The sequence below is a fragment of the Elgaria multicarinata genome, chromosome 6, assembly GCF_023053635.1.
Source record: "Elgaria multicarinata webbii isolate HBS135686 ecotype San Diego chromosome 6, rElgMul1.1.pri, whole genome shotgun sequence".
Classification (NCBI taxonomy): domain Eukaryota; kingdom Metazoa; phylum Chordata; class Lepidosauria; order Squamata; family Anguidae; genus Elgaria; species Elgaria multicarinata.
Window position 1 is genome coordinate 92,811,567 of NC_086176.1, and position 25,937 is coordinate 92,837,503.

At 41.0% G+C, this 25,937-nt stretch overlaps 1 protein-coding gene across 2 annotated transcripts in view; it reads left to right on the forward strand.

Annotated features, from left to right (window-relative positions):
* Positions 1–523: 523 nt before the first annotated feature.
* PLPP1 (phospholipid phosphatase 1) overlaps positions 524–25,937 on the forward strand; it is a 100,491-nt gene continuing 75,077 nt past the window's right edge. Inside the window, exon 1 of one of the 2 annotated variants that reach the window (XM_063128069.1) lies at positions 524–840. In XM_063128069.1, the coding sequence (XP_062984139.1) occupies positions 783–840 (58 nt within the window). In that variant the 5' untranslated portion in view covers positions 524–782. The remainder of the gene's footprint in view (positions 841–25,937) is intronic. The other variant, XM_063128070.1, reaches the window with a different exon arrangement.

Sequence of the window (25,937 nt, forward strand, 5' to 3'; positions counted from 1 at the left end):
GCTATTGCTAATACCACCCCCACCATTTAAGAAAAGCTTTTTTCCTGAGAAGTCTATGAGCCTTAACCGGATCAAACGTAACAAACTAGGTTGAGGGAAGCGCTGGGCGGGCGTTGTGTGTCGGCTGTGTGAAATACCCAGCAGCACGTGACCGTCTCCGGAAAAACAGCGCAGCGCGCGCGACCCACCCAGCACACTCGTGCGTGTGAGAGAAAGAGGGAGGGAGGGAATGAATGAATGAAGGCTGATTGTGAGTCTCCCAGCGAGAGGCGTGGCCAATGTGACGCGCTTGGAACGTTGAGGCACCGAGGGGGGAGATCGGGTTGGAGAAAAGCGGGAGGGAGGGAGTGGGCGTGGCCAATTGTGTGACTGGCGTGGTGGGGCCTGCGGGGGAAAGAATGATTTGGCGAAGCCGCCGGAGCCTGGCTTGATGAGCGCGCGGGCGCGCGCACAGGCGAATCGGAGTGGGCGGAGCCTCTGGGATGCAGCTGCCCTCTTTTGCTTTCCCCCTCCTCCTCCTTAAAGCTGCAGCCCATCCTCCGCGCGAGCCGCATTAGTGGCGGCGCCTCAGAGTGTCAGGCGGCGCCATTGGGCAGCGAGCGCGTCCCATTCTTTCTCTCTCGCCCCCTCCCTCCACCTCCTTTCCTCAGCCGGCCCCCGTGGCTGGATGCGGCTGAACCCGGGGCTCCCAGCCGTCTTCTCCCGCTCCCGCTCCGCCCTCACTTGCCCCGCTGCGTGGTCCACACGGAGCCCCCTCTTCAGGAGCCGGGCAAGGCGCCACGATGTTTGACAAGACGCGGCTCCCTTATGTGGCGCTGGATGTGATATGCGTGATAGTCGGTACGTCTCGGGCACCCACCCGTCGGGGGGTTTGTGGGGGCTGCGGGTGGGAAGGAAGGCAGGCGGCTGCGGGCGGGGAAAAGGGAGGCTTGGTGCCTGGGGATGCTCCTTCGCTGCGCGCTTCTCTTTCCTCCTAATTTGCTCGTGGGTTTTGTTTTTTTTCTTGCGGTGCTGAGGTTGCTTTTGCCAGCTGCTGCTGCTGTATAAACTTTCGCCCAAAAGCTGCCACAAAGGAGTGCGGTAAACGCGTGTGGTGCGTGTACACATATGCGTACACATTTAAAAATGCACACTTCATATAAAGTGTGTGTGCGTACGCGTATTATGGGTGTTTGTGTGCATTCCATTACACATACGTGTTTTGTATAAATCTGGAATATGTGTGTGCGTGAGGACATCTGTGATTCGTGTATCTGGGGCAGCTTAGCTTCCATTGCATGTTGATAAGCTAATCTTCGGCTTTTATTACCTCCTATCACGAAGGCTTGAAAAGGGTAGGTTGAAAACAGTGTTCATCGTCATCTTTTTCTGTTGTCTTCTGTGCTGTCCATCACATTTTACTATTGCTTCTTTTTTCTCTTCACCCACCTATCCATCCGTCCATCTGCTCACCTAGTGGAAAGAGCTTGAAGACCTTCATCCCCTCCCCCCTGTCTCACCTGGAGAAACTTGGTCACTGTGATTCTTTCGTCAAAATCAGGGTCATCTGCAATTGGCTAATGTTAAAACTGTCTTGAATGACTGGCATAGAGAGAGTTGAGAATCCTACCTTGGCGTTCCTATCTTAGTTGGGAAAATGTTGGAGCGGTTTAGTGTTGTGAAGCTGAGGCCAAATGGAAAGCTGGTGATCTCATTTTTCTCTTGCCTGGACAGGCTTATGTTTTAAGAATAGAGGTTGTATACTGATGTTCAAGATTGCAGTCTTACAGTAGGTGCCCTTTATAACTGACTCTGTAGCTGGTGTTTGACATCTCTTCAGCCAGTCAAGAAATAGGTCTTCCATTTTGGTCACAGGACATGGAAACTCTGTTCTAGAATTTATTTTCTGCAGATCATTTTTCCTTTCTCTTTTTGGCCATATGACTGACCCTAACATCAATATGAGAGCTAACTGGAAAAAAAAGTGTGTGGGTGTGATTTGTGAATGTAGGATCAGATTTGTCTGCCCCCACTTCTTGATAATAGGCAACTATGACTTGTGTGGCCTTGGAAAGTTTTGTTATGGCAAAGCATCTGACTTCAAGATGGCATTCTTTAGTTAGACAGATGTAAAGTTGGACGGAAGGGTTCATTTCTTTGTAGCTAAATGTTTATAGTAAATAATAGCCTGTTGATGGTGATCCAGCATCCTCTGTTAGAACTATCTGTCAGTTTAAGGATTTGACGGAGATTTACACTGCTTAAGTGCATTCTGCTGCATGCTCACTATTTAATCACTAGAAATGACATATGATGCCAATAGTCAAAAACGATTGACAATTGGACCAGTGCTGAAGTAGTTGATTAAAATAGTTGAAAAATTGCAACAATGCAAGATAACTTCTTGCCATGTAAATGTTTGTGCTTCAGTTGAAAAAAATTAGAAAGCTGCTATGACAGGTGGGCAACTTTGGGGGAGGTGTCTGAGGAGCGCTTTTGACCCCAGTGCACCCCTCCACTGGTGGGCCGCAGTTTTGTTGTCACTGCGCTGCTGAATTTGGTGGCATAGTAGCAAAAAAATCAGTGCTTGGGGCAGCTTAAAAAGGACTAATTTAGCTTTGAAAACAAGTTAAATTGGTCCTTCATAAACATCTGTAGCAGTTTTCCACCAATTTATTTTGTTGCTCCTGTGCCCCCAAAGTTCTTGACAGCGGTAGCAACTCAGGGTGGGGGTTGCATGCATGTGGCTCACAGACTGCGTGTTGCTCACCCCGTATCTGTTTGTAATACCTTTTGATTCTAATAAGTAGAGAATTAAGAGACAACAGACCAAATTCATAGAATGAGTGAAAAATGCATGCGATGGAGCTGATGTGAAACTAATATCCTGTTTGTGGATCGTGCTTACAAAATCGATGCAGTTTCTTAAACATTCTTAAAGAATAAGAGAGCTAGTGCCTAAGACTGGGCTATGAATTGAGAAGTTCTTGGTTTGAATTGCATCTCTGTCATGAACTCGGTACGTGACCTTAGGCTAGTCACCATCAGACTCCCATCTGCAATATGGGAATATTTATACAGGTTGTTGTAAGGATTATAACAAGATCATGTTTGTGAGGCACACTGAATACTCAAATGTTATATAAATACTTAATAATAGTATACATTTCTTCTGAGGGAAAAAGTTTCCTAGAAGTGGCTTAATATCTGCTAATTACTGTGTCTAATAACTGTCTAAAAGCCACATGTAGTGAGCCACATGTAGTGAGTAGGCTATTTTAATAGAAGTACATGAGGAAATGCTACTTGTCTATAGTGGAATAATGAATAATGGGCATTTAACTGGAGAAGGGAGAGTTCGATTCTGTTTAGTGTTTAACATATTGGATAGTAATTTGGATTATAGAGTATAGAACCCTTACGTTGGCTCAATCCAGGCACCAAACCAGATTTAAGGGCATTGAACAATTGTTTGGCATGGTGTGTGAATTGTGGGACCGTGGTTTGTGATCAGCTAGGAAATTGGAAATCATGGTCTGAAGTGGATGTGCTGACTATGGTTTTGTGTGATGTATGAATTGAGCCATTGTCGATGAGTTGTTCCCCCAACCTGGTGCTCTCCACATGTGTTGGACTACAATGCCCAGCCATCATGGTCCAACACAGTTGGAGGCACCAAGTTGGGAAAAGCTGTTCTAGAGAGATAGCTGTATTAGTTCGTTGCAATAAAAAACAGTGTTGTGGCGTCTTAAAGATGAACCAATTTATTTTGGCATAAGCTTTTGCGGACTGCAGCCTACTTTTCAGGTCTATGAAGTATTGTCCTTGGTTACAGGTGTATGTGTGTTATATGTATATATGCTGTGTGTGTGCAGAAACTGTAAACAGTGAGGTCAGAAGAAAAGGAAATGTAGGAAGTACTGGCAATAATTATGTTATTAACAGTGTTGCTTCACAAAAACCGTTGTTGGTGATGACACAGATTTCTTGGCATTGGAAAATTAATTAATGCATGTAGTGGGATAAAAAACTTTTATTCTGATTTAAGCCACTGTTGATTAAATTGAACTTCTTAATGATGCATTGATTCCTGCATTGAGCATGGGGTTGGACTCGCTGGCCTTATAGGCCCCTTCCAACTCTACTATTCTATGATTCAATGAATTGTAATTCAGATGTTTCACATAGCAGCCTCCTTTCTGAGTTCTTTTGTTCAAATATGGCCATTCAAAGGACATCAAGGAACAATATTACTAGACACAAAGGAAAGTGGAATCTTTTGTGCAGTCACTAAAAAAAAATTTAGCCAATTTTTGGATTGGTACTGTAGTCAAATGGCATTATGTAACAAAAAGCGAGATGGCTTTAGATAGCACAGATGTATAGATAATGAGGATTGGATATATTTATTATTATTTATTATTATTATTTATTTATATAGCGCCATCAATGTACATGGTGCTGTACAGAGTAAAACAGTAAATAGCAAGACCCTGCCGCATAGGCTTACATTCTAATAAAACCATAATAAAACAATAAGGAGGGGAAGAGAAAGCAAACAGGCACTAGGGAAATGAATTATTATAGACATATAGAAATATTTAAAAGTGTATTTTAAGATATACTTTTGTTATTAGGTTAAGGTGGAGATGATATTTAAAGATAAACAGTTTTATAAAATTGAACTTGAAGAGAAAATAGGAGATTCAAAATGTATAGTTGCTATTGTTAGGGTAGAAACCTTGTGTGACTAGTGGTAGGTTCAGAGCCTGATTGAAAGGTTATGTTCAATGTCTAGTGGGACTGAAGGAATGAAAAGGTTGGAGGGAAAAAGAAGGGAGAGCTGCTTGGTACTGCTGAAAGATATATGGAACAGATTAAGAAAAACCAAAGAAAGGGAGAAACTCATTAAGTCCTAAAGAGATAGTAATTGCCACATCTGAAATGAATGAAAGAATATATGGGTGCAAAGTCAGAAGCAACAGTTCGGACCCCTGTCTGATACATAGAATCCAAGTGTGTAATTCAGTAAAGATTGGGTTAAGAGATTGCATTTTTCTGCATTAATTCGGTAACGCTGCTTCATTGGCAAGTAAAACCTCAAAACCTTTAAGTTACAATAGTTATCTGTAATTGATATTGGATTCCATTTCCTTTGTGGCTCATAGTTTAATACAATCTTTATAACTATAGGTTTTCCTTGCTATTTTATTTAGCAGGTTATTGCCTTTTGCATGCTGAAAACATATTCTAAAGGATCATATAGCAACCAATTTAATAATTTATCCATGTATACTTGAGGTTACAGTAGCTAGCTGATTACAGCATATCAAGTGATGATAGCATACTATCAGCAACTGTCATTTTGGGTGTTGCAGAATGGGTTTTCATGATCACAGAGGTGGAAATAAGCCACAGTGGCTTATTTCTCTGCTCTGTGTGCTGGGAGGATTTGCATAATTACCCTAATGGGCATTGCTGTGTTGTGGGAAACCAGCAAAGGTAGCTTCTTGCTGTGATTAGGAAACCACCCAAAACCCGTGGCTTATTTCCCCCTCTGTCATTCTGCGGACGCACCTATTGTGAAAATGGCAAAGATTCTCTCTTGAAGAACATTTTAGGTGAATTCTTCAAAGTGGAATGGTTTTCATAATTGTTTTCATAATTGTTTTCATAATTGTTTTCATATTTGTTTTCATAATTAGTTTTCATAATTGTCACATAAGTATAAAATTGGATTTTCACTTATGTTTCTAATATCTGACCTGCTTCTCATGTTAGTTAACTTGAAAACATAAAGTGACAGAATGTCTATTTCTCCATGTCTAATAAAATTTCAGAATTAGTTCTTAAAAGTGTGTTCTTGCCTCGATCCAAGGGAGGGAGAGAGACCATACTGCTCAGATTATACATTTTAACGGGCCAGCTGTATTAGAGTAGAACTGAACTTCTTACAGAAAGGTGAACACTAATAAATCCTTATAAGGTCCTCCATTTTCCTGAATTCTATTGTCTATAATATTTCTTTGCCTGTTAGCTTACCCAGAAGAAGAAAGAGAATAGCTATCAGGAAAGGTGTCTGTAAATTATGGAGTAGATTGTTTTACAACTAAGTCATCCCCCCGCTTCCTGGGAAATACAATTTACAGGTGTCTGTCTGGATTTATGGGAACTTTTTTTTGGCATTGCTTTCATGTGCTAGCTTTCAGCACAAATTATTTTGCTCATGCAAAAGACTTGATCTGTACATGCAGTTTTTGCTGCTTGAATACCAGGCCCTCTGGATTGTGGTTGCTGCCAACAGAAATCTGATAGGGTGAAATCGCTGGATGTGCTTTAAACAGCATTCCAAAAGGAAAGGTTTTATGGGACAACCTTAAAACCACATTGAGGTACATTTATGGTTAAGCTGCTTGGGGATTTAGGTGTTCCACAGGTTTTCAGTTTAATTAATTAATTTATTTGCTTTATCACTTTTATCCTGCCCTTTAGCCAAAAAGGCTCTTATGTAAACTATAAATATTTGTGCTAGTCTTCTTGTTTAGGCGTCATGCATATTCTACAATGTAAATATTGTAGATAGAATATGTACAACGCATAACAAATGTCAAGTGTGCTTATGTTCTGTAATTAGAAGATATCTAGGGCAGAATCCACAAGGAATTAGTCAAGTGCAAGCCCACTGGAAGTATGCAACAGCATGGTAGTGCTGTTCTTTTGTGTAGTAATTTCAGTAGGCTATACTCCCAGTTCATAGGCTGTGCTCCACCACATGATGCAATATTTCCTTTCTAAATATCCCCCCCAAAATATGCTTAAGTTGTTCAAGCTTGCTCCCACTGACCCTGATCTGTTCAGTCCTAGTCGTATAGGCCAGGAACAGGCCTGCTGGATCTACTTCTTTTTCTTTTTACTAGAATCTCAAGGTCAACCAGCCTGAACCACCTGCAAAATAATAGCTTTGTGTGGAGTGTGTGTATGTACGTGTGTGTGTCTGTGTGCGGTGGTGATGGTGAGATATAAGGAACAGGGTGCATTTGAGTACATGCTGAGACCAGATATTTGTTTTCAGTACCAAAACTAAGCTCACAATTCTGTCTCACAAATATCTATTCCTAGTTCCCCTCTTGAGCTTTCTTGTTGCAGCTTAATTGTGTGTGTGTATGTGATTGTGACTTTTAATTGTTACTAAAAAAACAGAGTTGGAAACCCTTGCAGATTTATAGCAAGTCACCCAGAGATCTACTGATAGATCCTGATCTGCTTTCTTACCAGTAAAATATTTGTACTTACACAGATGAGAAATGGTTCTGTTTCCAAATAATACAGTGTTAACTTCAATCGGAAAGCAGTTAATAATATCTGTATGTGTGTCTGGCCTTAGTACCACTGCTGAATTGGGAGCATGACGATCTTAGGCAAGCCACTATCAACTTCGGTCTCCTTACCTTTAAGGTGGTTGTTATGTTTACTGAAATTGTATGTGAAGAGTCTTGAACACTTGAAGTGGTAATAATTATTATGACATACCAATTAATTTATTGTGGAAGTTTTACATTTATTTGTATCTGATGTCCCATGACATATGCTCAGTGTTTGTTAAGGAAGTTATGAATCCAGGGCTTTGAAGGAGACAAAGTTAATAATTCAACGTGCATATTTTAGAAACAATGTAGACTAAACCCTTGAGGCCATAGTGCTATCGTGCATGAAAACTTTGCTATTGGTGCAATAAAGCAATGAGGAAATACTTCCCCCACCCCATGTCCTATCAATGACTAAATTATTATCTTTCTAATGCAGTTGATGAAACTGTTCTGTCATTAGATTTACATTTGGCTTTAATTATATTTGCTTCCGAAGCTGTGAGTAATTTAAGTTCCACTGCATTTCAGGTTTGCTTGCCTGCTTCCTGTAACACTGCTATAGAATCCGGGATGAGATAGCCCTTTTGTCTGATCCAGCATAGCGTTTCTTAAGTTATTATGTACAGAGAGACTAAAATAGTACATGTGGGCCCAAGCCACATTTTGTAATCAAATGCTTGTATGTTATGATGCCTAATGGCCCATTCTGATGAGAAAACGTTGCTTCTCATGGGGGCAATGATGAATAGCAAGCAGTATCCCAAATTGTGTCCCCCACCTTCCCCGTATAGCTTCCCCAATTAAGGATGAACATTAGGGAGAGGGAAGAACCATTTGGGGCAGGGAAACAGGAAAGAGATTAAAATGACCCATCTTTCCCCCCCACTGTTCTGTGGGGTAGCATGTAGTTTGGGCCTCAGACTATCTGAAAGTTCCATCTAGTTGGTCTTGAATAATGGGGATGCATCCTGTCATCTGAACGGAACACAAGTGGTACAAGCAATGTTACAGTTAAGAATTATTTAGAGGATTCAGCTGTAGGATTTATTTATTTAACTGGTCACTAACTAGCGAGAAGACCCAGCTTCACATGGGTTGGAATAGGCCTTAGTCTGATAAAGTGAAACTTTAAAGCGAATTTATTAGGTGTCAGATTTGGACACCTCATGCCCATCTTGTTTGGTGTAGGAGTGTTGCTGGCGTTCCTACGCACTGATCCTACCGTCATGCATCCCTATAGCCCTCTGAGGGAGTGGTCTGTCCACTCCATTCCCCTGGGGGGGGGGGAGCTGCCCTACAGGACAGGGGGAGGGAGAAGGAGTATAACTCAGTCCCTTGGTTTACTAATCTCCCTTGATTTCAAATTGTATTGACTGCAAAGCTATGCACTGCTTAGGAAAGTCTGACACTACTGGCTGAAAATGTTACTAATCACATGGACACATTTAAATTAAAATTAATTATGTTTCAGGTATCTAGTTTTCACTGCCTTGGAGCTATGGTGCTGACAAACTGACAGACATGTATCATCTTTTATCATTATAAGTAATACTTAAGATAATAAAATCTCTAAGTGGTTTAAGGATATTTAAAATGTCCTTAAGCAGCTATGTGAAAATCACTGAGTATTGGATTGAGTTATGAAACTTCAAAAATATATGGGGAAAGTGTGGGATGAAATGAAAATTGTGTGTGGGTTCTCCTTCCCACCGCATGTAGCCATAATTTGATCCTTCAGTGTGTTGACTTCTATGAGTTCCTTCTCTGTAGTTTGAGGGCTTCAGTTTCCACTCTCCATTTGATGTATTGCAGAACTGAGCTTGGCTTACTTCTCTTTGGACTTGCAGATCATTGGTCCTGTTGTACCTAGTGACACCACCATCCTTGTCAACTCGTGTGTCACAAGCTTATGTGTAATACCACTTGTCATCATACAATCATGAGGGTGATAAACTCCTGAGATAGAAAATGTTGCACCTTTTGAGCATTCATAGTTACACCAAAGGATAGAATTGAGAACCTGAGGTTTAGAATAGTGCGAGCACTTTGGTTGTATGAATGTCTATCATTCAAGCCTGGAGGCAGAACATATACTTTCCATGTATAAGATCTTCTCATATCTTCTGGCATGGCTTCTCCTAACAGCTGCATAACAGGCAGAAATCTTAACAGATGTAGCATTGTTTATAATTGTATTACAGTCCTGGGGAAATCTGCAGCTGTTAGAGCAAGAGGAAGCAACTCATTGTCCTCTAGATAATTTTGCCTACAACTCCCATCGTCCCTCACCATTAGGTATGCTGGCTAATGCTGATGAGAGTTTGTAGGCCAAATACCTGGAGGGCCACAAGTTGCCCATGCCTGTGTTAAGACATAGGGTCTGTGCCTGAAAGTTGGCAACCTTAGCTTTGCTCACTCCTTTCAACTTGGTATAATACAGATGACTGTATGCCTTCCCACTTGTGTTATCTAATGTTCAAGGGCTTCCATTGTTCCTAGAATGTGTTCCAGGCTGAGTTGTACAGTTCAAGACAAGAGAGAGACCATAAACATGCTTTCAAGGAAGCGTTTCATTGAAATAAAATGGGAACGGCTTCCTGGTAAATGTGTTGATTGGTGTACTTCGGGGGCAGGGGCAGTGTTCTTAATTTGGAGGGGCTTGCTGACACCATTTACGATCTGTTGTAAAAATATTCCCAAGTACAAGGCATAAAATGCTCACACAGTTCCTTGTTGAAGAAAGCTGAAAGGCCTAAATTGCAAACCATGTTTTCCTCTTTGGGGTGTTATAATTTCTCAGTGCTCAATCATGCCTGTGACACAGACTTTCTGCCAAGAACAGCTCTGGGGAGCATTTGCTTTGTGCAGCATAGTAGTGAACTACCCCACCCCATCATAATTCTCTTTTTGTTTTGGAGGACATTTAAAAACAACAACAACACAGTAGTTTTACTGAGCTATAAGTTGTGGGCATCTCTTGAATTGTTCCTTTTGATAGGTAGGGTCACTAGATAGTTTAACCTGAAGTCATCAAAGCCTGTATTATTATCAACTACTATAACCGGTTTTATTTGCAGTAAGAATTGTATATATTGGTTAAGTTATATTAAAGAACATAAGAAGAGCCATGCTGGATCAGACCAAGGGTACATCTACTCCAACACTCTGTTCACACAGTGACTCACCAGCTGTCGACTAGGGAACCACATGCAAGACATGGTGCAACAGCACCCTCCCACCCATGTTCCCTAGCAACTAGTGTATACAGGCTTACTGCTTCTGATGCTGGGGGTTGCAGTTAGCCATCAGGACTAGTAGCTATTGATAGCCTTCTCCAGGAATTTACCCAACCCCCTTTTAAAGCAGTCCAAATTGGTGGCCATCACTACATCCTGTGGTAGTGAGTGCCATAATTTAACTATGCACTGTGAGAAGAAGTACTTCCTTTTATTTGTCCTGGATCTCCCACCAATCAGCTTCATGGGATGACCCTGGATTCTAGTACTATGGTAGAGAGAGAAAATATTCTCCCTGTCCACGTTCTCCACACGATGCATAATTTTGTACACCTCTATCATCTCTCCCCTTACCCTCCTCTGTTCCCCAAGCTGAACAATCCCAACTGTTGTAACCTCCCCTCATAGGGGAGATGCTCTAGCCCTTTTCTGCACATATTTGACGATCTTGTAGATTTTATTCCCAGCTGTTGCAGAATCATTGCATTTTAAGGACTTGTAACTGGGCTCCTGTTCCTGGCATACTGTGTAGAGACATGGTTCTGCAGTCAAGTTGCTATGTAAACACATGTGCCCTTTTTATGGCGAAACAACTCATGAGGATGGCTTGGAGAAAAGAGCAGGGGCTAGATGCAGCTGAAAGAGGTCCTCAAAGCATTGATGAGTTAGTAACATCTGAAAAAGGAGCATTTGGCTAGACGGTATGGGAAATATGAAATTGCTTTGCCTCTAGTTTTATTTGCCGAAATCTGTTACCATACAGTCTGGCATTTTTCCTGTGACAGCAATTCTATCAACCATACATATGAAACTTTCTTTATTTGTGCGTATGTTTTTTTAAAGAGATAAAGCAATAAATTAACACCAGGAAAAAAGCTGATTTCCCCCTCCCCCAGTTTAGCCCATGTGGGTGATGCATGATGCCAAAACATATGGATGGAATAATCATTGAATATATAGTGGAGAATGTTTGCGGCCCAGTGGCTAGTTTTGCATGGTTATAATAAAACCGACTGGTGTTTTTGGCTTATAGGACCAGTTTAAGCAATGGCTCTCCAGTGATAAGCTTGTCATGTGATAAACTGATACATTAAATGGTGCACTTGATAATAGCTGATCTGATATACCAATTCATTTCAAACCAAGCTGGCATTTGACGCCGTTGCTTAATATGTGTGGTGGCATGAATTCGTTCATAGAAGAGGGTGAATAACATTTTCCATACAGGCTTTCTTGTCTGCTTTGTGCAATTTGCTTCCTAGTTTGTGTTCTAAAAATACTAATTACATCAGGAATAGCTTGGGCCTATTTCAAAGTTCAATGCTGGTGTACAGAGAACTGTGATTTCTGATTCGTCTAAGGTCATGTTTAGTACTGTGATTCATGTGCACTAAATAAGAGCTCAAAAACTGGTTGCTCCTGTTGCAACCTGTGTTTATAGCTGCTTGTAATGGAGCTTTTGGGCATCTGAGAAACTCCTGACCTTGCCTTAAAGCAGCAACTTTTGTGAGTCTTGCCTGCATTGACTGCTTTTCCTTTTATGAAAAATTGAATGAGTCTAAATTAGTATCACTGTGACAAACAAAACTCCAGAATTTCTCTTGAATCTTTTAATTGATCTATAATTGATACTTTTTTTTTTTGTATCAGCAGACCGGGTTCTATAATATATAGAGAGTCTGTATAATCTGCTGACCAAGTCATACACACTAAATAAAGTAGGGCTGTTAAAAGCCTGACTCTGTAGTATCACTTTTGTTGCTATATTAGTCGTACTTGATATACTGACCGCAAAGGTCTATTTTTGCATTTACAAATAAAAATTATGTGCAATGGAAACCCCAATTATTTGGTAATAAAAATTAAATCCCACAACTTTGTGAATTATACAGCAATTAAATTTACATATTTACATGAAATAAGCATCTTATTTTGCTACCACTGGTTATGGAAGGGCGTAGAGCAATGAAGCCTTAGCACTCTCCCCACCCTGGCCATTGGAAATTCTGTTTCAGCCACCCTGAGACATGCATAAGCATTACTTTTGGTACCATCATACCCTAAAGCAGAGGTGTCAAACCTCTTTCAGCATGAGGGCCAAAATATATTTTGGAGAAGTTCTTGGGGGCTGCATTCCATGGGTGGGCTGGGCCAAAATACCAAAAATACCACATATTTTAGCTTAAAGCTGTTACTGCTAGTAACTAATCCTTAGGAGAAGCATTTCAACCTTTTAGAATGGGGAAAAACTGCACAAAAAATGGGAAACCCCAAATCATCGGAGGTTGTGGGAAAGAGGGTAGCCAGGGAAAGGGGTGTGACTATTTTGTAAACCCTGGAGGGACGGATTTGGTCCCCAAGTGGAGTTGATTTGGTCCCCAAGTGGAGTTGATTTGGTCCATGGCCCTAAGAGTCAACCTCGCTACTATAAGGAATTAGAAAGATGAACAGTTCTTTAGGTTTTGTGTTTAAAAAGAGCTGAGATTCTAAGAATACTGAATTCTACTATATACTCTTAGGTGACTTGATTATTGATTTTTTTTATTTAGTACAATCAATACTTAATAAACAAAGCCTCAAGTCTCAGCGACCCAAGGTGTGCAACAGAGGGAGGGGAAGAAAGCAGAGGCGAGGGTAATTAAGGAAGCATGTCTATTGATTTCAGTTGTATATTTCGGCTTAGTTTCAACATAGGAATTGATGATTGTGAGGATTAGTTGCAAAACATGGGTGTCCCTGCCATACCTCTGACACTAAGGTATGTTTAGGAGGAGGATAGCTCTACTCAAATGTAACTGATTTCTTCACCTTTTTGAAAAGTAGGGGGAAACGTGGATGAACTCTCTACCCCTCTGTGCACACTTGTTGTGAAAATTGATCTGCATTTCAATAGGTCTGGCCAGTGTTTGGCGGGAATTTCTTCTACTCTATGAAATCATGGTTTGGTTTCTTATATATAAGTACTTATTGCATAGCTTATAGTCAGATTTACTGTGGAACTGCAGAAACTAAGCTCTTCTGAGAGAATTGCCATGCCCTTTCAGTATAAGGTTGGATCCCGCAAATGTCTCCTATTGATGGAAGGGCTCCCTCTGTCCGTGGAGGCCATCTTCATCGATTCCCCTCTCCCCATTGTCCTCCCAAACGTGTGCTTTGGAGGAGTTTGGGACCCCCTGGAACAGTGAGGGAGAGGGCAATTGACAAATATTGCCCCTCCTTCCGCCAGCAGATGCGTTTTACTCTTGCTGGTGAAATAAAAGCTAAATCCAATTCAGAGAGACATTTTGATTCTACTGAAGATGGCTTCCCCTTTCAAGGGTTCCATGAATTTACTTTGGCCAGAACCATATGCCATTTTTTTTTTTATTCCTAACAGTTATTCCTAAATTTTGCTGGAAAGGATGACGGGGTTAGCGCTCTATCTAACCAAAAAATAACCCAAGCTGCCCTTCGCATTGTAAAATATTTTTAGGATGTCCATTGCTGGTGATCTTTGCTGCATTGGAAATATGAGTATCGTAGATATTTTCTCTTAAACTATTTTACTGTTTAGAACATGCTTTACAATTTGGTTTATGTCCCACAATGTAATAATGACACAGTTTAAGACAGAGCTAAAAAGCTCTGGAAATGTTTCCAGTCTTGCATGCTATGTAAATGCCAATGTACCAAGGGATGGGATGGTTCCCATTATATCCAGAAGGGTTTTCTGTTTAATACTTAGTTTCACTGTGGGCTTCTCATGCTATGGCGTGATACTCTGGTTTCAGACAGTATAGTGCCAATTCTGGCTTAAGCTATGAAGTAATGCAATTATGAAATCCGTATTCCACTCCTACATACCTATTCCCAAAGCCGTACTTGAAAGGACAAGCCTTTGTATTTTCCTTGTCAGTCAGCTGCTGTGTATAGCGTTCAAAGTCACTCCATCCCGTTTATTTTTGCAATACCATTTATTAGGGTCAACTAAAACCTGGCCAAATACTGAACACCTTACTCCTAAAATTGCTCATTATTTTGCAGCATTTTAGTTGGTCCTAATGAAAGGTATTTTACTACTCTTGCTTTTGGATGTTTTCTAGATAACCAGTGCAGCTACACATGCCTGTGTGTATTTTTTTTTCTTGCTCATTCAGGGGGTATGTGCTTGTTTAGGGTGGATACACGTTCTAAGTAATTGGCTGAATTCACAGGCTTTATGTGGAATGGAAAACTACTAGACTGTTAGGGAAGGACTTTCTCATTTGAGAAAGTGTCCCTAGGCTTTCTCAACATAACTATGGCTTCTTAAGCCTAGCGATTGTGGATAAGCTCCCCAACTTGAATAGTATATTGTCCAGCATAACATGAAAGGTGGGTTTTTTTTAAAGTGCCTTTGCTTATAGATGCATTTTTGAGCAGTATTCCCCCACCAGGTGTCCTCCAGATGTGTTGGACTACAAATTCCATCATCCATAGCCAGCATGACTGAATCCCTGAGGTGTACGGCAATTTAAATTGCTTTGTAAAGGGACCTCTCCTCCTCCAGTATTGGCAGAAAATAACTTCCCTCTTATAACTTCATGGAGTTCTGTAGCTCAACCTTCTCCATCTTGGTAACCTCGCAATGTTTAGAACTGCAACCTCTATCACCCCAACAATTACTTTGCTGGCTGGGGATGAAAGGAGTTGTAGTCCAACACATCTGGAGGGCATCAGGCTTTTTCTGCATTGATTCTTCTATTCAGTCAAGAAGGATTTCTGCTATTTTTAGACTACCGTTAATGGTAAAACCCTTCAAGGCAGCTACTGTTATTTGATTTATTCAGAACCATAATCTAGAGACAGGCTTCTCTGGAGCCTACTTCTCAATCTTTCTAACCCCCCTCCCCATTTTATTGCACAGTTGATAAGTCTGGGAGGCTCCCGCTGCTGACCCACAGTATCTGCTGCTAGAGGTGATCTCCTCACTCTGCCTAATGGTAGGGCTGGCCCAGCCCTAACTTCCTGCTTATCTAAGAGAGTGTACAGGAGTTGATCTTTACAGTATTTGAGAAGGTGGGGAAAATGCCATTTTAAAAATAATATTTACTCAGCATGTTTTGTAGTCCGTTAACCTATGCTGGACTGTTAGCTTTTACAGAAATTCTGGGTTGCATCATTGCAGTATTCTCTTAGGAGGGGATAATTAGCTATGAATGTAGTTGTACCTTGCTTAATTACAGTAAACATGCCATAAACAGAATGATTTTGGTGGTTAGCCGTCTGTAAGCATCATACAGGCTGCCTTGGATTTTGGATACAGTTGGATATTGGAAGGTAAAGGTGCCTGTGTTTTGAGCAGCGTTTTACTTCTGAGGCATCCAGCCCACCCATGTAGGAATGTTGAAGGAAATCAACAGAGTGGATTTGGCACCTGAGGCAGACAGCCTGCATTATAGACTAGCTCTGGAAACTGGAGAAAAACTGAGAATACAGTCTAATGAATGTGAAATTGCTTCTTCTTGACTTTAGAATCAGTTTTGGAGCACACTTTGAATGAGCCCAGTTTCATCTAAAGAACACAACCCTGTGTAGGAAATAATTATATTAAGATAATTATATGGAGTGATGACTTTATTTATTTATTTAAAACATTTGTATCCTGCCCTGTATCATAAAGATCTCAGGGCGGCGTACAGATGACATATGCATTGTTTTTATTATATGTTAGATGTTCTGGGAAACCGTGATCAGTTGCAACTTCCTAATGTGTGTATGAACAGTTCTATAGATGGTATACTATTACTGTATAATTGAAAGGGTCTTTGACTTTATAACAAACTTCAGTTGATTGATATTATTGTATATCTATGTGCAATTTATATGCTTTTTCTTACACAGAAGAGTTTACTGTATAGGAAATTCTTCATGTTTTATTTATTTATTTATTTATTTATTACATTTCTATACCACCCAATAGCCGGAGCTCTCTGGGCGGTTCACAAAAATTAAAAACATTCAAAGTATAAAACAACAGTATAAGTTTGAAGAGGCCTTGTTTCCTAAAAGTCATAAACTAATACAGAAAGGAAGATTTGGGACAAGATGAAACAAAATATGTAAGGGATACAATAACTGATAAAAGAAAGTGACACTTCTTGATATTTTTTAATAGTTTTATAGGTAAATCAGAGCATCACCACAAAATGGCTGCCAAGAGAGGTGTGACAAAAGACAAGTACAAAAGACTGAGTACAAGGCAGTGGTGAGATCGGAGTCCCAACACACTAAACAACTTCTTTGAACCCACAGTTTTCAACACCAACAGAAACCTATTTCATAGCAATCCCAGATGCTGTTAAGATAATGTTAAGATAATTTTTAAAAAAGTGGGGGAGGGGTAAGGTAACTTGGTGGTTGCCAGGAAAGGTTTATGGGGCTGCATTCGTGCCTGCCTTTGAAATAAATCGATGAATAGATTTTGAAGAAAGCAATATAGTGGTCAAAAAAACTTATTTCATATAGCAGTGAAGGTCAAGCACATTTCTTTTGTGAAAAAAGCTTGACCACTGTTTTAATGAAATTCATTCTTCTGTTATGTGCGAAGAGTGAAAGCGGTGAAAGCCAGACAATGCATATAACTAGTGGCTTCCTGCTCAGTGGTTTTGTATACTGAACTATAATTCAGGACTTCCACTTGAGAAAGGTTATTATAAATGGTGAGGGAAAGTTGTTATTGATGGGGATGAGATATAAAAGCACACTTGACTGTTATTAAGGCTATTTTGTTGTTGGTCTGTTACTGTATTAAGGTAGCAAAGGAAATATTAAAGATGGCCTTTCATTCAAACAGTGAGTGATAGCCTTTTTTTTTTTATTGTTACTCTGTGCATGCTCCAGTGTCTCACAATAGCAATGACAATATAAAAACTGAATAAACCAATTTATTTAAATGCAGTCTGTTAATTAACAAAGACAGGTGGTTGATAAACTAACATGTTAATCTTTTCAGAGCCTATTATAAAGCTGAATTTTGAATGCCTGCTATCTCCTCCCACATTCCATCATAAGACCGTGACTAAAGGCAGACAACATGGCTTCAGCATCAGCCAGTTGATGTCCCCCCTGCTTTGTTTACCAACTGGCCTGATGAAGGGTTCCGGAGAACTCACAAGTTTTCACACTATTGGCCTCATAAACGTATTGTTCTAGTACTAATTTTGGATTTTTTTCTTATGGCCAGTGCAATTAATTTTGCTTTTTATCCCTGGCTTTTAAAAACAACATTTTGCCACTACCTTAGTGGCATTGCAATCTAACTCTTCCTGTTCCTTTTTTTTTTATTCCTTTACCAGCTAGATAGTTCTGAAACCAATGCTCTCTTTGTATCTAACCACAACAAAGGAAAATGCTCAAATCTCTGAGCAAAGTTGGAGGGGGCCATATTGCCAGAGCCTAATGCTGTTCCTGCCAGATATTATGAACTGTTCCTTGTTTGTTCCTCTAGTCTATGCACCCTGTTTAGCCCGTGATGGCTGCGAGTTGGCGCTGTGGTTTTTATATGACTCAGCTGCCAACTCACAGCCACCACAGGCTTTCCCCCTGAAACTGCACTTTTAAAAAATCGCTGATTTACTAGTGACCTTGCCTTGAATTGAGGCTGGGTAGGGTGACCATATGAAAAGGAGGACAGGGCTGCAGAAGCCCTGCCCTCTTTTGTATCTGGCCATTCTACTATAGCTAGTGTAGCTTTAACTGTTGTAATGAAGAGGGAATTTCACCTTCTTCAATTGACACCTGCTGAAATTCCCTTTTCTACATTACTGTTAAAGATACAGGAGCCCTGTCCTCCCTTTCATATGGTCACTCTAAGGCTGGGGGCATTCCAGGGGTGGATTGAGGCCCAGGGTAGGTTGCATGAAGTGCAGGAAGGACAGGTAGAGGGCGGCCTCACTGAGCTGAATGGCTGCTGGCGCTGCGGCTTTTTTGGCTGGAAAGCCTGCACTCCCTCCTGCTGTGGCAGTTTTGCTGTTCCCACCCCGCAGTTGCGATGCTGTGGGGTTTTGAAGAAATGAGCGGCAAAACGGCATTGTCAAGCACCCCCACCCCCCAGCTCTTTTCAATGGCAAATGATGCCTTTCCTCTTTCTGTTAGAAACTGCTGCATGCAAATTCTCCTGAACTCATACATCTGTTGGGACCAAGTCTTCCTGAGCCCTTTGTGCTTTGTTTGAAATGTGAATTGATTTCACCTTAAGAAATGTGAACCGTTAATCAAAATTGTAATAAAATTATAGCATGGATTGATGCAGTGGCTTGATTTTTGTATTTGCTGCATCTGCAACAGCTTATGAAGGGAGTTCTTGTTACATTAATCAGGCATATTGAGCTTTTTTCTTCTTTTTTTGCAGTGTGGTGCTTATCTCAGGGCTTAAAACCTTTGCTCTCAACTGGAATATTTTGCTAATGTAAACAGATTAATCAAAAAAGGAACTGAACAGACACACACACACACACACATGTTTGTGTGTGTGTGCATTTGCCAAGGGAAGCACATTTTTCACCTTTGCGGATATTAACATGTTGGCACTCCTTTTCCTGTGGACATCAGCATTCTAAACTGAGGATTTCCTCCAGGCTTCCCCTCCCTTCTTGAACTTCCTTCCTTGAAAACTTTTCAGCCAGAACAATTGCTTATAAACCTACTGCCTTTTGCTCTTCAGTTAACTGATTAATCAAGCCATATGCCTCTGTTATACCAGTTGTTGTGGTACAACAGCAGGAGGGTGCTGTTTTCCTCATGTCCTGCTGGTGAGCTTTCAACAGGTGTGTCTGGTTGGGAACAGAATATTGGACCAGACCAGCTTTTGGTCCAATCCAGTATGGCTCTTTTTATGCTATTACGTTCGGATCCCACAAATTGCTATGAAGTGAAGCAGGGACAAAAAGTTTGTGTTTCTGTTTTTTCTGTGGAAGAAAAACGAGATTTTTTTGCACTCCCATCTTCCACTTTTGATTGTTACTTGTTGAATAATGGAAGCGCATAAAATATTCCATTGGGATATAGAAAGCACTGTTACATCTAATAAGGGAACAGTCTGTTTAGCCTGTCTGCTCTTTAGGGTCTTGGTCTGAGGTATTGCCTAGCTCTATAACTTAGCATCCTTTTTAATGCTTATATAGGGATAGAACCTTACTGAATCCAGAAGATATGCCGGATCACAGTAATCTGATTTACACTTAGCTTGCAATTCAGCTTGTGACCAGTCTTCCCCAGCCTGGAGCCTTCCAAAACTGTTAGACTACAACACCAATTATCCCCAGTCATTATGTCCATTGACAGTGATGGCTTGAGATAATAGAAGTTGCAGTCCAACAGATCTAGAGTGTGCCAGAGCATGGAAGGCTAATCCACAGTATTGTGAACAGGTAACAGTGGGATTTATAGGAAATCCTAGTAGATCTAGTAAATCAAAGGAATTAAATATGGGCCTCAGGGCTTGTATAGCAGACTCTGATTGTGAGAACTGATTAGATACTAGTTATTCTGTTGTGGGTTTACAGGCTTTTTTCTGTAGGTTTTCTGTAGGTATAACTTGTGATTGGCAGTTTGTTGTTGTTGTTTATTCGTTCAGTCGTTTCCGACTCTTCGTGACTTCATGGACCAGCCCACGCCAGAGCTTTCTGTCGGCTGTCGCCACCCCCAGCTTTCCCAAGGTCAAGTCTGTCACCTCCAGAATATCATCCATCCATCTTGCCCTTGGTTGGCCCCTCTTCCTTTTGCCTTCCACTTTCCCTAGCATCAGCCTCTTCTCCAGGGTATCCTGCCTTCTCATTATGTGGCCAAAGTACTTCAGTTTTGCCTTTAATACCATTCCCTCAAGTGAGCAGTCTGGCTTTATTTCCTGGAGTATGGACTGGTTTGATCTTCTTGCAGTCCAAGGCACTCTCAGAATTTTCCTCCAACACCACAGTTCAAAAGCATCTATCTTCCTTCGCTCAGCCTTCCTTATGGTCCAGCTCTCGCAGCCATAGGTTACTATGGGGAATACCATTGCTTTAACTATGCGGACCTTTGTTGTCAGTGTGGTGTCTCTGCTCTTAACTATATACAGCACCATGTACATTGATGGTGCTATATAAATAAATAATAATAATAATAATAATCAAGATTTGTCATTGCTCTCCTCCCAAGAAGTAAACGTCTTCTGATTTCCTGGCTGCAGTCAGCGTCTGCAGTAATCTTTGCGCCCAGAAATACAAAGTCTGTCACAGTTAATCAGGGGAAGTTTCCTGGATGATCATGAAACTGGGTGTTAAAATGTATGCGTGATTTTTGGCCTCAATCCCTGCTTCTAGTGCAGGATACTCAAACATTCCTCGCAGAGCCTAGCCCACCCTGCCTTCAAAAACATGTTCTGAGCAAGGTTCCACACCCACCATAGGAAGCTCATTCCATTGATGAACTCTGGACAATGGGTCAGTATATTTCCTAACATTTAAATCTAAGCCATTGTTCTTGTTTGCTCAATACTTTGTTAACAGCCCAATCCTATGTATGTTGACTCAGAAGCAAGTTGTATTGAGTTCAGTGGTGCTCATTTCCATGTACCTGAGCATATGGGATTGCACACTAATTACGTATTCAACTCTATACCTCTTGGTGGGTTCACTTCACATGATTTGCTTAAGACTGGATAACTTTCAGCTGAACGTGTAAATGAATCCATTGCAAAAACGTGGTTGCAAGGTAATGTGATATGAAAAGTGTGTCTGGTGTTTAGTTTGTGGTGATTTTTGCCTCATTCACATATGTGCATCATTACTTGACTTGAGTCAGCCAGTAATAAATGTGATAATAAATGTAATAAATGTGAGCCAGCCCTTAAGTGCAAAATATTCCCATGGGCCATGATTATATTTGGGGAAATCGAGAAAAAGTTAGGTTTGACTGAGTCCCATTGAAATGAATGGAACACAACCATGCTATTAAGCACAAGTTCTATGGAAATCATTGGGCTTTTGTTGCACCTGGGAAGAATAGTATAGCTGGATCAGACAAGACTCCATCATCTGGCATTTGGTTTCAGTAATAGCCAGCTAGATGTGGAGCCCACAAGTGGAACAGGAGATTAATGGCCATCTCTCCCCTTACTTTTTGTCCCAAATATCTTGAATTTAGAGGTGTACTGGTTCTATATATGGAGGTTACATTTAGCAATCATAGTTAATAGCTTTTGATAGGTCTATAGCCATTGTGTTGGATCCACGGTTTTCCACCACCAACAGGAGCATTCCCTGAGCAGAGTTATGCTTGGGATGCTTCGATTATTAAGAAGGTGGGGAGATGATTTTTTCCCCAGTGATGTGGTAGACAGCTCAGTGAAAATGTCAACCTGGTGTGCAGCAGCTGTGAAAAAGACAAATTCCATGTTGAGCATAATTAGGAAAGGAATTGAAATAAACTTGCCAATGTCATACTGCAGCCCTTAGAGAAATCTGTGGTGCAACCACACTTAGTTCGGCTCACCGCACCTAAACAAGGATATTATAAAGTTGGAAAAATTGTGGAAAAGGGCAAACTAAAATGATCCAAGGCCTGGAGCAACCCCTATGAGGAAAGGTTACAACGGCTGGGATTGTTTAGCTTAGAAAAAAGGCAGGCGTGGAGAATGTGGTTTGGAAGACATTTTTCTCCCTCTCTAATAATACTAGAACCCTAGGTCATCCCATGAAGCAGATTGGTGGGGGATTCAGGACAAATAAAAGGAAGTACTTCTTCGCATAGCACATAATTAAACTATGGAATTCATTTGCACAATATGTAGTGATGGCCACCAATTTGGATGGTTTTAAATGGGGATTGGACAAATTAATGGAAGATAAAGCTATTAATGACTACTAGTTCTGATGGCTATAAGCTATATGCAGTATCACAGCCAATATGCCTATGTATACCAGTTGCTGGTGGGCCATGGGTGGGAGGGTGCTGTTGCACTTGTGTCCTGCTTGTGGGCTTCCTATGGGCAGTTCATTGGCCACTGTGTGAACAGAATGCTGAACTAGAAGAACCCTTGGTTTGATCCAGCATGACTCTTCTTACGCTGTTATGAGACAGCGAGTCCACCATTTGAACAATTAATTCACCTTCTAGATGCACCTGTCTGGATGCCAATTGTCTGTACATGCATATCAAAAAAGCAAATTCAGGACATTCAACTGGTTTTTTTCTGAATAAAAACTGTTGACTATACTGAGAGCTTCATCAACAAGCTAATTAAAATGGAGCATTTGCATGTAAACAAAGTAAGTGGCATTGTATGTGTCTATGGGGGTAAGACTGCAGACCTACTGGAGTAACCCTATTGAACACTATGGGACTCGCTTTTATGAGTAAACATACGTAGCATCAGGTTGGAAAACTGCAAAAGCAGTTCAATGGGGATATTGCTATATCTAGGTTTCTTGGCGATACTCGTTTGTGGATAGTTTTGTCAGTTCCTGTACCTCCAGGTAGTTATAGATATAATTAGACAAGCCTGAACTAAGGTTTTAAGGGTTCAGAGAGCTTTTTCTGTTTTTAGTTTTACCTATTCTGCAATTGCTGCAACAGTATGTTATAATTGAATAGTAGAAATCAGTTGTATTCTAAAATAAGGAAGAGTAATAGGCACTTGCGTAAGCCTTTTTTTGCTTCTTGCTGAGAGAGTTACCCTTTTTGGCCTTGTATAAGTAAGTTGCTGGATAATTCAAATTTAGGTGCTAGCATGTTAGAGACTTTACCCAGGCTCCTTCTGTGTTAATGTTCTGAGCTTTTTGTAGTTCCTTACTACCATGATTTTCCACTCTTAAAGTTCTGGTTTCTAGCATTTAGCTGCATGCTCGCTTCCATTCATTTAAGCCACACTGATTATTTTTGGCACTGCATCCTTCCCCCCCTCTTCCTACTCTTAGACCTTTTAACACTCACTCCTGCTCGCAGTAATGTGTGTCAAATCCCCCCCAGTTCATAGTTTAGATCCAAAGGTGCCATTGCACAACCAGAACATGTTTCTACTTGCACAAGAGGGTCACCACATCCCATGCTGTTCCAGTGGGTCCCCCAACTCTCAGTAGCAGCTTCTTGTGGGGGAGGCAATATAAGGAGAGATAGTAAAGCACCAATCTATGAGCATAACTCCAATAGCAATAGCTGGAATTCAAGCCATTGCCTTGTGCTACAGATTCCCTCATCCTTGGATTCCCTGCAGTAGGGCATAATTAGTAGGCAATAGGGTGGGCGGAGGGGGAGGAGGAGTTGAATAGAGTGCATATCCCATTATTGTTTGAACTTCATAAGGTGACCATTTAACTTGGACATTATATAACTTCATTATGTATCTATTGGCGAGTGAAGTGGCTGAATATGACAATTTCCTCCCCCCCCATTTCTTTTTTTCCTTTTACTTCATGTTTTCATAGAATCATAGAATCATAGAATAGCAGAGTTGGAAGGGGCCTACAAGGCCATTGAGTCCAACCCCCTGCTCGTGCAGGAATCCACCCTAAAGCATCCCTGACAGATGATTGTCCAGCTGCCTCTTGAAGCCCTCTAGTGTGGGAGAGGCCGCAACCTCCCTAGGTAACTGATTCCATTGTCATACTGCTCTAAAAGTCAGGAAGTTTTTCCTGATGTCCAGCTGGAATCTGGCTTCCTGTAACTTGAGCCCGTTATTCCGTGTCCTGCACTCTGGGAGGATCGAGAAGAGATCCTGGCCCTCCTCTGTGTGACAACCTTTTAAGTATTTGAATAGTGCTATCATGTCTCCCCTCAATCTTCTCTTCTCCAGGCTAAACATGCCCAGTTCTTTCAGTCTCTCTTCATAGGGCTTTGTTTCCAGACCCCTGATCATCCTGGTTGCCCTCCTCTGAACATGCTCCAGCTTGTCTGCGCCCTTCTTGAATTGTGGAGCCCAGAACTGGACGCAATACTCTAGATGAGGCCTAACCAGGGCCGAATAGAGAGGAACCAGTACTCATGTGATTTGGAAGCTATACTTCTATTAATGCAGACCAAAATAGCATTTGCCTTTCTTGCAGCCACATCGTACTATTGGCTCATATTCAGCTTGCAATCTACAACAATTCCAAGATTCTTCTCGTTTGTAGTATTGCTGAGCCAATTGTCTCCCATCTTGTAACTGTACATTTGGTTTCTATTTCCTAATGTAGAACTTGGCATTTATCCCTATTAAATTTCATTTTGTTGTTTTCAGCCCAGCACTCCAGCCTATCAAGATCACGTTGAAGTTTGTTTCTGTCTTCCAGGGTATTAGCTATCCCACCCAATTTTGTGTCATCTGCAAATTTGATAAGCGTTCCCTGCACCTCCTCATCCAAGTCATTAATAAAAATGATTTTCTTGTGAATGGCCTTGAGTACTTTGGCAGAAAGGTAGCTGGTACACCTGCATATTCCAGACTTCAGCATGTCACAAAGGCTCTATGTAGCACATGCAAGTGCGTACAGTCTATGTGTGCGTAGGGCTGCAGATTGTGTCTGCCTTGGGTATGCATGTTGGAACAAATGTAGTATTTCAGTGAAGGGGTAAATATGATCCTTTCACTCCTGTTACCTCATAAGACTGTGTGTGTGTTGCATAGATCCTGTTGACGCATGGTGTCAAATGTTTGAGTGTGAGGCGGGTTTGGGAATAAGGCAGGCATGGTCTAACTCCCCCACCATATATAATCCAAGCATGATTTCAGGTTTATCTACAAAAGGCTCAAGACACGGAGTAAACAGGTGCACTGCACCAAGTTGCTTACAAAGGAGAGAGCTCACACAGATAAGCCAAAGTCACATACACAAAAAACATGATTGCTAGGCCATTTGACTGTATAGTAAATGCCTTCCAGTTCCCAAATATGACAATATTTGTTTGTATCCAATATTAGTCGTACTTAGAATAGACTCATTAAAACAAGTAGGATTTAAGATAGATTAGCATTGGATACAGCACATTCATTATATCAAAATTTTGAAGGAAAACAAGTCTGTTGTCTTTACTTCTCTATAAGATACTTCATTGGCATGCAAGTCTATGACCCAGACCTTGTCTCTAATTGTAACATCTCCTGATGTCATCTAACCATACAGATCTTAGATGTGAAGTGAAGGACCCAGGGGTCCAAAAATAATTTTGGTTGTGCTTGCACCCTGCACCTCTGAACTTCAGAGGAAAGTGTAGCACCTCTGAGGGGCAGGATGGCAGCAGAGACAATCCCTCTCCCTTCTCAGTTCCAATCCTGGTGGTTTTATTTTTTTATTTATTTATTTATTGCATTTTTATACCACCCAATAGCTGAAGCGCCCTGGGCAGTTCACTAAAACCATTCAAAGTATAAAACAAACAG